At 39.9% G+C, this 13035-nt stretch overlaps 1 protein-coding gene across 10 annotated transcripts in view; it reads left to right on the forward strand.

Moving 5' to 3' along the window:
* Positions 1-13035, forward strand: part of GUCY1A1 (guanylate cyclase 1 soluble subunit alpha 1) — a 62776-nt gene that overhangs the window by 23084 nt on the left and 26657 nt on the right. For 6 of the 10 annotated variants that reach the window (XR_006964248.1, XM_047090681.1, XM_047090690.1 and 3 more), the window contains 2 exons: positions 7365-7733; positions 11314-11375. Coding sequence is in view for 9 of the 10 variants with exons in the window: in XM_047090681.1 (XP_046946637.1) it covers positions 7479-7733; positions 11314-11375 (317 nt within the window). In the remaining variant the exon portion in view is untranslated. Of the gene's footprint in view, positions 1-6015; positions 6167-7364; positions 7734-11313; positions 11376-13035 lie in introns of all 10 variants that reach the window. The other 4 variants (XM_047090683.1, XM_047090682.1, XM_047090685.1 and 1 more) reach the window with 1 other exon arrangement.

Raw genomic sequence — 13035 nt, forward strand, 5'->3', positions numbered from 1 at the left:
TTAAAAGTTTCATCCAGTTGTAGTACCTAGATCATAATGGAATCTATAGCGTCCTCAAGAATGCGGCCTCACTGGGTGTATTTTCCAAGTAGTTATGTCCGCTTTTCACCTTGCAAACTGAAATCAAACATTGTCGAGAGCACAGGCATTTCTGAAACAACACATTACATATGTTCCTGAAAAACCTCGCATGCTGCAGAACCACACTAAAAATAAAAGGACTTGTGGGAAGAAAATGTGTTAGGGTAAAAACCAGTCGACACCCTGAGCAACAACAAAAGCAGTAACAATCATAAAAACTGTATAAGCTTGTTAAGGAGACCAGTTGAATTCTGAGGAATCCTGCACGAAAGCAATTATAAGCCTGACATTAGGGGAAAGGGTGAAAGTAGTTTGATGGGAAGGGGCTATAAGAAAGTGCTGAGCCTGCTGAGTGTCGGAGACGGGGAAAGAAATAGAGGACAACCGTAGTAAGTACTTCCAAGATAGGACACATGGTCAGACCGGAGCTAGGAGGAAGACCATGGGATAGATGGAGACCCACCATGACTACTCCTCTAGACCGACTTTGTTCACCTCTTTATGACTGTGTCTGAGCCAGTTCACATCACAGAAATACACAGTATTTATCTGAAAACAGATAAAAAACCAAAATGGCTTTTTATGGGGTAAGAAGGAATTCCATTTCTCATTTCACTCCTTTCACAATAATTGTTATATTTTCAGTAAATATATTTTTAAAGGACCAAGTCCCAAAGAACTATTTTAGTAAAAAACAAAACAAAACAAAAAACCCCCAAAAAACTATGATGGCAATTACAGAAATAGCTGCAGGAAATTGTTTTATATATCACAGGAACAAAAGATTGAAATGGTTATCTGGTTTCCTCATGACTGACATGACCTGCCATCAGTGGTAATGATATTGAAGACATACTAACTGTGTGTATTCAAGTTTCGGTGATAATCACACTAGAGAGTTTTAAACATAGAGATTTAGGATTTATAGTCCCAAAACTTTTGCTGTATAAAGTATGCTGTAAGCATTTTGCTATAAAAACTGAGAATCCCATAATGCTAATTCTCAGAGATAAAATCTCCCTACTAGAGTATACTAAACTCTGCTATCACTTCAAAGATGTCAGAGAATTGCTCCCTATTCCAATGAAAAAAGATTGTGAATCACACCCCTATTATTCTTAACAAAGAATTAATACAGTTTGTTAAACTGTAATTATCAGTATTAAATACAATTGTGGCAATTATTATTAAACATAATTTGAATCGGTACCGTGGCTCTGATGAGGTAGTTGCTATCAGGTGAAGGGGGATTTCTGGCATTTTGGGCCCTAGCATTGACATGGCCATTGCCTTTAGAGTTGATTTCTTTGTGTTTGTGCTGCTGAAGCGAGCACTGGAGTTGACTTCTTTGTTGTGGGAAGATTAACAGTATGGGCTCTCTAGTTACAAAAATTCAAGGTAAGTATCCCCTACTCTTCATCCAGATAGAAGATGCACCTTACACTTGCATGTAAATGCAGTCATGGAAGGTGAACATTCTCTGCTGTGACATAAACTGGAGTCAGCTTTCCCACGTCTGGGCTTCTGAAGCAGGAGAAATTACTTTCTAAAAGGAGATTTTTAGCAAGAGAGTTGGAGCATTCTGACTCCCACAAGGTGTTATGTAATAGTGAGAACCCAAAATCTGGGCTCGGTTATGATTGAATAACCAATGTTGTGGGAAATGGATTATGGACTCTTGATTGCTCCCCATGGGGCCTAGAGTCTTTCCTGGGCTGTGGTATTGAGAAGTGAGATCAGAGGAGTATGTCCTCACTGTCCTTCAGACCCCATATGCAGTCAGTAGCCAAGGGCTGTAGATTTTTCTATCTGAAATACTTCTGGAATTGATCCACTTTTTCATCTTCAGGGTCACTATTTTAGTCCAACCCAGATCAGCCACCTGTCCAACTCTGCCACATTTCTCATTCTCCGTTCCAAATAATCTTTAAAAAATACAACCTAATACGTTCACATCCTTACCTCTTAGATTTCAGTTAGTTGCCCTTGGAATAGAGTTTTCCTTTGTTTAGCAAGGTTTGGAGAGCCCTCCACAATTGTGACCTCTCACTGTCTCAGCTCCCTCCACCGTCACCCTGCTCTCCCTGACCCCATGCTCTAGCCATTCTGGAATTATTTCAGTTCCTAGAACATGGCTAGGTCTGTCTCGACCTCCAAGAATGCTGTTCTTTCTGGAACTCTCTTCACCTGCTTCAGGGTCATAGCTCAGCTCAGATGTCTCTTCCTCCTGGGACTGGGTTTGGATCCCTGATTTGCACTCCTAGAGCACTATGCACTTCCCCTTTCATTAGCACGCATCACACATGGAACTGATGTGTCAGAAATGGTTCTCCTGCTGGATTGTAGACTCCACGAGGGCAGGCGATGTCCTTCATTCACTGCTCTGTCCCTGCATCTGTAAGAATTCCTGACACACAGTAGGTCATCCATAAATACTTGTTGAATAGAATGAAAAGTGAATGCAGTAGAAGGTAATCCGGTGTATCAAAGAATCTGTGGGAGTGGAGATTATAAAAAAGAAAATGAAAATAGCATTGGAGAACTCAAGTATGTTACAAGCCAAAAGGTTCATGAGCTTTAACTTTTCAGAGGTCGTCGTTGACTTGAGCAAGGTGCATGTCAGTAACCCAGTGGAAGCAAAGGCCAGGGAGTTGTACACTTAGGAATTACTATTTTGTAAGGAAGTGAACCCAGCAAATAAGGCCTGATCTTTCAAGAAGTGTGACCATAATGAGCAGAGACAATGGCGAGGCAAAGGAGGCATGGTGAGATGAGAGAGTCTGACATTTGCTTGCTTTTTTTTTGTTTTTCTTTCAAACTTAGTCCTGGAGTAACTTGGACATTCTCAACCAGTTTTTCTAGTACTTTGTCCTGCTTTCCTGATATATCACAGAGGAATGTCCTATAAATATTTCCTACTGCAAAATGAAAAGAAACACATTTTGGAAGTTTGACTTACGGAGTTTTAATTTTTTTCAATTTTTGAAGAACAAAAACTGCAGATTGTCAGCCTACCTGCAAAATAAGCTCTTTCCTTGACATCGGTTTATGAACGTCGTGATTAGTTTGTGCTTCTGTGTGCAGACTCTCCCCTTACCAGGGCACTTTGTGTTTCGAGCCTCTCTTCTCCCTTCAGCTAAACTTAAAATTTTGGACTTTGGAATTTGATCTTAAAACACTTATACCTCTTTAACCCCGGATTTTGGCACGGCTAGGTCCTCGGCCTGATATTGGACACTTGATGTAACTACTGACTTCTTCTAAGGAGACTTCAATTCTTCGGCGCCCCCTTCCGAAATTTCTAATTTCAAACCTGCTCTTTACGACCTGCTGTTCTATTTAAGTTGCTGCAAAAGGGGCTTTCTGTGTCAGAGCCCTTATTGTGAGTGTTTTCCCTCAGGTCTTTGATAGGGAGAAAACAAGATTCTTGTGTATAACTCTGGAGTTTAAATGATGGACAGGCCCCTTACCCGAACAATAATGCATCCAGGTTATTAATATGAGGCCAGTAGCTGAGTCCTTTTTCTCACTATAGAAGAGTTAATCACTTACTAGCTAGAGGGAGAGAGCATTCAATATGTTCAGAGGCTGTTTAATCATTAACCTTGGGGATAGCAAATAACATCTCTGGGTTTCTGAGAACATATATCCCACTGCTTGCCAAGGCCTTGTCACCAAGCTTATTATTTTAATTAATTTGTTTTTCCCTTACTGTGTTACCCTCATTTCTATAACCAGCTGTGGACTGAGTTCAGCCATTGACCAAACCACTTCCGAAGTCACTGCTAATGTTACACATCAATATCACCACTCATTTAGTCGAAGAACATATTCTGTATTCCTAGCAGGCAAACACAAGACAAACATAGGTTTCCAAGGTATCGGCACTGAGAGCATCTGTTTCATAATGTAATTTCATCGGTTGAACAGATGAAGAATGCTAATTAGTTTGTTTATACATATGTGATTTAATGAGACTAAACACTTAACTGAACTTAAAGTAAGCACAACTTGTTTCCTGTTGCTGTTTTTTCTTAATAAAAAAAAACAGCGTTAGACACATTTTCTGGAAATTATAGTGATGTGCAATAGAGGAGAAGAAAGAATTTCAAGGTTGACTGGTCCGTTTTATCCTTCTGCAATGAGATTTAACAGGAAACTGAGAGTCAAAATGTTGGGTTTAGGGACAAGTGTTGAAATCCAACATTAATGAGAAGGTTAAACTTAATGGGAGACTTCAGGGCACCCGGGTGGCTCAGTCAGTTAAGTGTATGACATCAGCTCAGGTCATGATCTCAGGATTCCTGAGTTCGAGCCCCACATCAGGCCCTCTGCTGTCAGCACAGAGCCCACTTTTGATCCTCTGTCCCCCTCTCTCTCTTAACCCCCCTCAAGAATAAAAAAAATAAACATTAAAAAGAAACTTAACAGGAGACTTTATCATAAACTCTTTTATGTCAAACTCCCAAACTAAAATTCTAATATGTACCAGAATTACTTATTTTAGAGAGAAGTTCTATACCTTCATCAGATCCAACCTAAAATCTTCAAATTTTTTTTGGCTTTTTTTCTTTTTTTATGTGTACTCTCTTCTTCTAGTTATATTTTGATATGACTGAAATCATGGCATTCAGTTAATATAGCTCTTCTTCCTGAAAATTAACATAAAGTAATGTATTATAATTTTTATTGTTATTTAATATTATCTTCTACACTGTCTTTTTTACTGACAAGTTATACTAAATTGGATTCACATGGGCTACTATATTTTGGGAGTGGAGTGGGTAGAGGAGATGAGGAAGTGACTCTGGTCCCGTAGTCCAAATTATACCTGGATTAAAATGCTTCAGTTAACCTTCTCAGCTTTTTACAACCAGGGGTCAGCAAGCCATGGCCTGATCCAAATCAATAAGGCCATTCTGAGGGCCAAATCCACAGCCTGTTTTTGCAAATAAAGTTTTATTGGAACACATGCATACCATTCCTTTGTGTATCAGCTGTGGTTGCATTCATGATGTAATGGCAGGAGTTAAGTCACTGATAGAAACTTGCAAAGTTGAAGTTATCTACTCTCTGGCCCTTCACAGAAAAGTTTGCTGTCTGTCCACTGATCTAAAGCATGTATGAGGAAGCGAATGAGTGAAGAGTAATAGTTATGTTCGGACGCATTAAAGACTGAGAAACATATATTTGTGGAATTGAATCAAGATAAGTGTGCTTGAGAGCCTTGGAGTTTTAGGTCTTTCAAAATCAAAGTAACCATTCACTCTCTTACCAAATTACCTTTGGGTCATTCTAGCCTGCTGAGATAGCTGCTTCTTTTATTCTGGCAGGAAATGGCCTTTGCTTGTGAATATATAGGATCTTCCTTGTGTCTTCTTGACGATTTATAAATTACATGTGATCACAGATTTGGGGGATTTTAAGTAACAGAGAGTAGCACCCGCTTCTTCTGACCTGTCAGCATCCATAATCTTCACCCATACCTAATACCTCATGACGCTCCCGAGGGCTATCACGTGGTGAATTTAGCTTCCTTATTTGCCCCAGTTCAGAAAATGAATTGCCCATTGTTCTAAACTTACTAGAGAACATATCTGTGTCAAATTACAATCTGTTGCTGGTATACATGAAGAACATATTAAGAGCATTAAGGCACACAGAAAAGAAAAAAAATAAGTAATTGAACTCCAGTTCTAAAGACTGAAATACAAGGTTTTATCCTGGAAGATTCAACTACCACCAACCAACGAGCAGGAGAATTATGTTTTTGTTTGCTTTTTAATATAAACTTGCAAACCATATCTTTACTCCTAGTTTATGAACTAAGCCTGATTATTTAGAAACTGGCCTAGGAGTTTGGGTTGATAGAAAACACATTGGTTCTGGTGTCAGAGGGACCTACCTGTGAACCCTAGCTCTGTCACTTTCCAGCACATCAAATGAAAGAAAATAGCCTAAACTTTTGAGCCTCTGGATCGTTGGGGATTGTGTCGTTTGGCTGTTGGGAGGATCGATGGAACAGTTCCCGTGAGGCTTGACTGTAAATACAGAGTCCCCAGCAGTGCCAGGCACGTTGTAGGAAGTAAGTAAGCTTGGGCTCTTTTGCACTCTTTTTGTGTTTTTGCTTTTCAAAGAATGAAGATGGTTGGTGGACCCAGTTACTAAAGACTGTTAGTATTGCTGACAGTTCATGAGACCATTTGAGCGACAAATAACTAATTATAAATGGGTTGTAAACTGTGGGTGGGAGGATTTACAGTCACGCATCGGCAAAAACAAAAGTACGAAGGGAACATGCTGCAATAGCCACGTATATGATTCCCGTGGGCCCCTGAGAGGTTTACTCCAGTGTCCTCTAGATTTGGATCCAGAGACCCCTGCAAATCCAGTGGCATGTGCTTAGGGATCAAGAGTTCTTGGAAAAAAATATTACTTTCTTACATTTTGATAATATTTTAAAATTATTTTGCTATTTATAGAAACAAGTGTCTTCTTTTGCAGTAATCATTTTTTTAAAAATTTTTTAACGTTTATTTATTTCTGAGACAGAGAGAGAGACAGAGCATGAGCAGGGGAGGGGCAGAGAGAGAGGGAGACACAGAATCTGAAACAGGCTCCAGGCTCTGAGCTGTCTGCACAGAGCCTGACGCGGGGCTCGAACTCAAGGACCGCGAGATCGTGACCTGAGCCGAAGTCGGACGCTTAACCGACTGAGCCACCCAGGTGCCCCTGCAGTAATCATTTCAATTAATTTTGTTTTCCTCTAAACCTCAGTATTTCAGCCAAAAACATATATTTGAGCATCATCACATACTTTTTTTTTTTTTTTTTAAGTATTGGAGACACTAGTTTCTGCTATTCTGATTTTTCAGGAAGGGAAACATAATGAGAATGTAGTAGGACTTAGCACTAAGACACAGATTTATACTTGGCTTCTGTCATGAAACCATAAAGTTCCACTCTTGTGAAATCAAACTTAACGAAGTGGGCTATCTATAAAAATGGAAATCAGTAGTTTGCGGTAAGGACATTTTGGAGAAGATTATATTCCATTTGAAGAATACAAAACCCGAGTATTTAGTACACTAAAATGCACACCTATTAAGGTCTTTACCAAATGTTTCATCCATATAGTAGCTGACATGTCCACCAGAATTTTCTTTTTACTTGAAAATGGCACATGGACATGTGGTCTTTGCCTTTTTTACACCTGTCTTTTCCAGTTTACACAAGTACACGTCCTCACTTCCCTTTCTCTTCTGACTCTCCACTACCCCTAGACACCGCAGTCACCAGGACCTTTGATCTGATAGTGGCTTCTGTTTGTCAGTCCCGCATAAAAAGAACAGCTCATCGGGAGGCTATCCACAGCAGGGCGAGAGGCTACCAACACCATGTTCTGCACGAAGCTGAAGGATCTCAAGATCACAGGAGAGTGCCCTTTGTCCTTACTGGCACCGGGGCAGGCTCCCAAAGAGCCCGCAGAAGAGGTAGCAGGAAGCTCAGAGAGTGGCAAAACAACTCTGCCCATCTGTCAGGATGTTCCTGAGAAGAATGTACCAAGAAGTCTTCCTCAAAGAAAGACCAGTAGGAGCCGCGTCTACCTTCACACGTTAGCAGAGAGCATTTGCAAACTGATTTTCCCAGAGGTGAGTGCTTGCTCTTTTGAGATTTTCCTGATATTTTGAATACTGTAGAAGAACATTTTTTAAGGGGAATGTGAACATTTGCTTTCTCACTTTCAAGGATATATGTATATAATAGATGTAGAGTATTTCCTAGAAACATCTAAAAACACTTCTTAAAAGCAAACATGTTCTTTTTTAAAAAATATTTTTTCTTAATGTTTGTTTATTTTTGAGAGAGTGAGAGTGAGCAGGGAAGGGGCAAGAGAGAGAGACAGAGAATCCAAAGCAGGCTCTGTGCCAACAGCAGAGAGCCCAATGCAGGGCTCGAACTTGCGGACTGTGAAAGTTGACCTGATTTCGGTCAGACACTTAACTGACCGAGCCACGCAGGCGCCCCCAAGCAGTCATGTTCTTCAATTGTGTTTATTCTTAAATGTTTAAGATTTTGAATTCTTTTCTAAAGGATCCTGCCTTAGTGGCCTTTATGACTTTGAGCAAGTGCTTAAGCCCTCTTATCCTCAGCTTCCTTATCTATAGTACCTACTGCCTAGAGTTTCAATGAGCATGAAGTGAAATAATCCATAGCTCTTGCCATACCTTAAGTGCCTGGTAGTTGTTAGCTATTATTTTTAAATTAAATTTCTTGAAGAATAACTTATTTTTCTGCCAGTTTTCTTCTAATTCCAAAGAGCATCATAGGTTCCCTGCCAACTTGTTGAGGTGGGAAAATCTCCCCTTTCCTCCTCTGGCTCTGAGTGTGACCCAGAAGTCTCTGTTCAAGCCAGAGTCCTTGAGCCAGAGTCATGGCCCTGTGCTTGCAAATTACCTCTGACACTTCTCAGTATAGCTCTGTGAGCTGTGTAGCCTAATGCCTCTTCAAGATCTGAAGCACCTTCTGTTAATCCACCTATAGGAGAACCTTGGGGCCAGGGCAAATATCTAATGAAGTCACATATTAGGAATCACAGAGTATATGGAGAGCTCCTCTCCCCCTGTGGGGCTAAAGAGAAGAGCAGCTGAAAAAGTCTTCATGATGTCTTTCTCCTTCTGGCAGTGTTTACAGTTCTATGTAAACTCACTTCATCTGGGAGATTGGACATTGATATAATCTGACTCCAGCTATAATAATCCGTTGAAAATGTTTAATTGACCCAGCACCAACCCTCTGCTTTGTGTAGAGCACTGAAGAACCACAGATTGCTGACTTTTAGAACTTACTGGAACTTTAGAAGTGATTTTGTCTTACTCCCAGGAAGGATTAGAGAGGTTAAGTGACTTGACTAAAGTCACCCAACTTTTGCAGGGGTAGAGCAATTACTGCTGTCAACAGTATGCCTAGAGTGACTGTGAAAGAAGAGACTAGCACTGTAGCTTGAAGATGGAGAAAGCAGAATCAGCAGAAAGTTGAGGGAACTTACTTCAAATACAGTATTAGCACAATTGCGCCTTGGTTAATGGCCTTTGAAATGGGAATATTTCATTATTCTCTCCCCACCCAAGTCACTAGACAGCCAGTTTTGGCTGGGATGAGCGATGTCGCCTTTCTCAGGGTGCTGGTTGGCATCATAGTCCGGGAAGTGATTGAGACTCTTATTTCCAAGAACTGAGTGAGATACACAGAGATGAACAGATGGTGATGATGGGGATGCTGGAGAGCTTCCATGCTCTCCTTGGGTCCTGTCATTACCATCCTGGCTTCATTATTTTGTTTGATAAATTTTGAATTCCTGCCATAGAAGTCAGACACATTTTGGAATCTCTTTTAAAAACATTCTGAATACCAAATATAAATGATATTTTACTCTTTTTTTCTTTTTTCTTTTTCTAGAATAATCTGTGTTGTTTGTGAACTCACAGGAACAGACATCAAAATTTGACTGTTGCATCATGTAGCAGGGAAGGCAAAGCTGTAGGAACTCTAGAGGGTAAAAGAGGTACATTTGGCATTAGCAACTAGAACTCTGACAACTGAGGCCATTTTGCCTTATAACAATAAATGTCCCAGTGCTGGATGCATTTGGACTGTCTGGTGATCGGTGTAGATTACTCCATCAGCCATCCAAATGTCAGCATGTCTTTGATCAAATACAGCATTTTTTTTGTTTTTGTTTTTACTGATTCTTTTTTGAGTGGACAGATTTAATGCTTAGCCTACTGTTTAGTTTCAGTTCTATCAGGAACCCAAAAGAAAGACTCAAAACAGCATTTGACAACATTACAGCTCTTGCTTTTTAGATAATCCGATTTAACTCCACAATCATGGTTTTTGTTTTTGTTTTTGTTTTTGTTTTTTTGGCAGGTCCATAGCAAATTTAGAGTGGGGAGGTGTCATTCCAGAATAGTAGAATAGAAGGGCCTGGAAAGGTGCTATTGCTCATCCAATGCAGACTTTTCATTTCTGGTTTGTTTGTTTTTTCCAATAAATTCTAGATTTGTTTCTAAGCTCTATATGCATTTTAAAACTGAAAGTCCTTTTCATAACTCATTTTATTGAAACATAAGCTTGCTCTATTTTGCTTAACAGTGCTGCCTCACTTGACCAGTGGAAACTCTAAGCATGATATAAATAGTTCTTAAGGAAAAAGGAATTTCCTAACTTGGAACATAACCAGAAAATCTTTCACTTTCCTCTGGGCAAACTACAGAAAGAGTCAACAATGATATATACACATATAGATACATATGGTTTTTATATGAAATGCAAAACAAAAAAAAAATTGGCAGTGCTGCTATCCAATGTTGTACTTGCCACTTACGACCTAGTTAAAGAAAACAAGCTGTTAAGAGAGATTAATTGATAGGCAGGTATTTACAAAGTATGGAGACTTACAGAAAAATAACTTGCCATGTAGGGAAACTCATGAAATACTCAGAAATCTAAGAGAGTAAAAGTGTAAGTATTTGATGAAAATTAGTAGTTCTAAGAAGGGAACTTAGTACACGTTAAGGTAAATCCGGAGATTTGTTTCAAATCAGTGACCAACTGACCTTGGTGAAAGCTTGGATTTAAGGGATTAGAGAATTAGAGAAGGGGGGAGGGCGGTGCAGGGATAGCTTCAGAGTTTTCTAGGCCAGGGCATGTAAATGAAATAGGCAACATAAATTCCCATTTGTAGTTGAGGGCGGGGCAAAACAGTGGGGTGGCTGGGTGTAGGGTTTGCGAAGAGAACAGAAATTTGCTTGGCGAGAGCCATACTGAGATTGAAGTGTTGGCAGCACATCCAAGAGGATTTCCTGACCCAGAGGAAGTGATCTACAATTTCTACTTGGAAGACCCGGCATTACCAAACTGGAGTCTGCTGTTTGGATTTCGGTTCAACTTGACCTTGTGTTGTGGCTGTCAGGGAGACCACCCACAGAGGGCAGAGCCCGTGAGCCACAGCCCACATCCAAACTCAAATTTGTCTGGACTCATCGGTTCTTCTAGGCTTGAGAAACTTCTAGAAAATCAGTCTCTGTTTCCAAAGCGTAAATTCGCCACACTTACCAGTAATCGTGTTTTTGCTTGAGAAGAAGCTTACAGTACAAATTTGTAAAATCCGCGTCTTCAATTAAACTATTATTTAAGAGAATGTTTAAAAGCTTTCTTTTCAATTTTTAGTTGGAGCGGCTGAACCTTGCACTTCAGAGAACATTGGCAAAACACAAAATAAAAGAAAGCAGGTAAATTGAACCGCTTACTTTAGTTGTGTGAACTCCCCATTACAATCACTGATACCATTGCCAATGGCCATCACTTCGCAAATGCATCACCGTGTTTCGAATCACTGCCAGAAACCGGATTAGGTGTTTTAGCTGCTACTAATGTGAAAGGAAGTGTCTTAATTTTTCACAGTTGATACATCTAAGCTCAGATTTATGTGAAATGTTTAGGATTTTACAGCCGTTTAGGAAAAGGCAGATCTGAGTTGCAAGCCTGGGTTTTTCAGAGCCTGTGGCTTTAACCATGTTGCCATATACCGCTGCTTTTGACAAGTCATTAAACCTGTTCTTTCCTACTAAGAGGTAATCATCCCCACAGTACTTAACATGGAAGGCATGGATCCCGGATGCTCAATACAGACTCTGTGCCTGAAGGATACTGCCAAAAGGTGGAGCAGAGTCCCAGTGGCCCTTGCCTCCCACGGGTTCAACTTTCAGCCGCTGCATCAGGAGGAGATTCAAGAAGAATCAAAGTTGGGAGGCTGTTTAAAGGGAGGGGTTGCCTCAGGGGGTTAACAGCAGCGACAATTTATCAATCCTTAGGGAGGTGTTTCCATATTTTCATAACCAGTTGGGTTATATTTGTGTGCACTGGCTGAGTGTCCGTTCCTTTTATACTTTTTTCTTGTAGTCTGAAAATTTTTTAAAGAATGCTTTCTGTAAAGGCTTAATATGTAACGTGATTTTTTTTTTTTTTTTAGAAACCTGCTTTATATAGTTGATTTTTCAAATATATCTTGGCACATCCACTACTAGTGGATAATTTGATTGGCTTTTTTATTTTTTGATTCCATGCAATCTCAAGGATTATTCCTTTTGCAAACAATGGAATAAGTACTCGTATTCCAATTTGCAGAATTGAATATTGCAGCTTTGCAAACCAGCACGATTGTTGGGAATGTTTTATAAATTCATTCATCCGTCTATTTCTCATGAGTGGATTATCTGCCCATAATTTTCCTTGTTGACTAACTGGTCCCAAACTGCAGGCAGCAGGCAAGCCAAGAAGGGGTCATGAGGGGTCCAGAAGGAGAGAGTGTGAATCTGTGTGTCTGACAGAAGCTTTGTTTACACGAGTGATAGCAAAAGCATTCCAGAATGCCTCTGACCTTAATTCTCAGTCAAGCTGATAAGATAGCCACAAGTCATTGTAGCTATGCTACTGTGTCTGTCTCCTTAAGACTTTGGCAGCCAGTTTGCTCAGAATTTATTCTCAGGGCTTTGTGTTCTGAAATGTTCCTAAACTAGATGCAGGGGTTCAGTTAGGATGTACTCCCAGCGTTCTATCTCTTTAAAAATTAAAGAACTTAAAACAAAGTCATTTTCTTTGGAAATCTTGAAAAATTTTTTATCCCTGCCGTTATTTCTTCAAGAGCTGATCATACTTTTAAACTGCCCTAATGATAATTACTCAGTTGTTGAAATAAAATAACAAGCCTTTTTTCTCATGACTGCCTGCTGATATGCTAAATGGCTTCTCTCTGCTTTGCTTTTTTGGTTTTTGGATTTGTTTTTTGTTCCTGTTTCTCCCCCATCTTCATTTTGGAAAGTCAGCTGCCATTTCTACTGTTCTCAGCTTGCCTGACCATAAGTTAACTCTTTTTTTTGTGGAACGTTCAGT

This window comes from Lynx rufus, unplaced genomic scaffold (genome assembly GCF_022079265.1).
Source record: "Lynx rufus isolate CCGP_SWC_20201006 ecotype Redwood Valley unplaced genomic scaffold, mLynRuf1.p SCAF_3, whole genome shotgun sequence".
Taxonomy (NCBI): domain Eukaryota; kingdom Metazoa; phylum Chordata; class Mammalia; order Carnivora; family Felidae; genus Lynx; species Lynx rufus.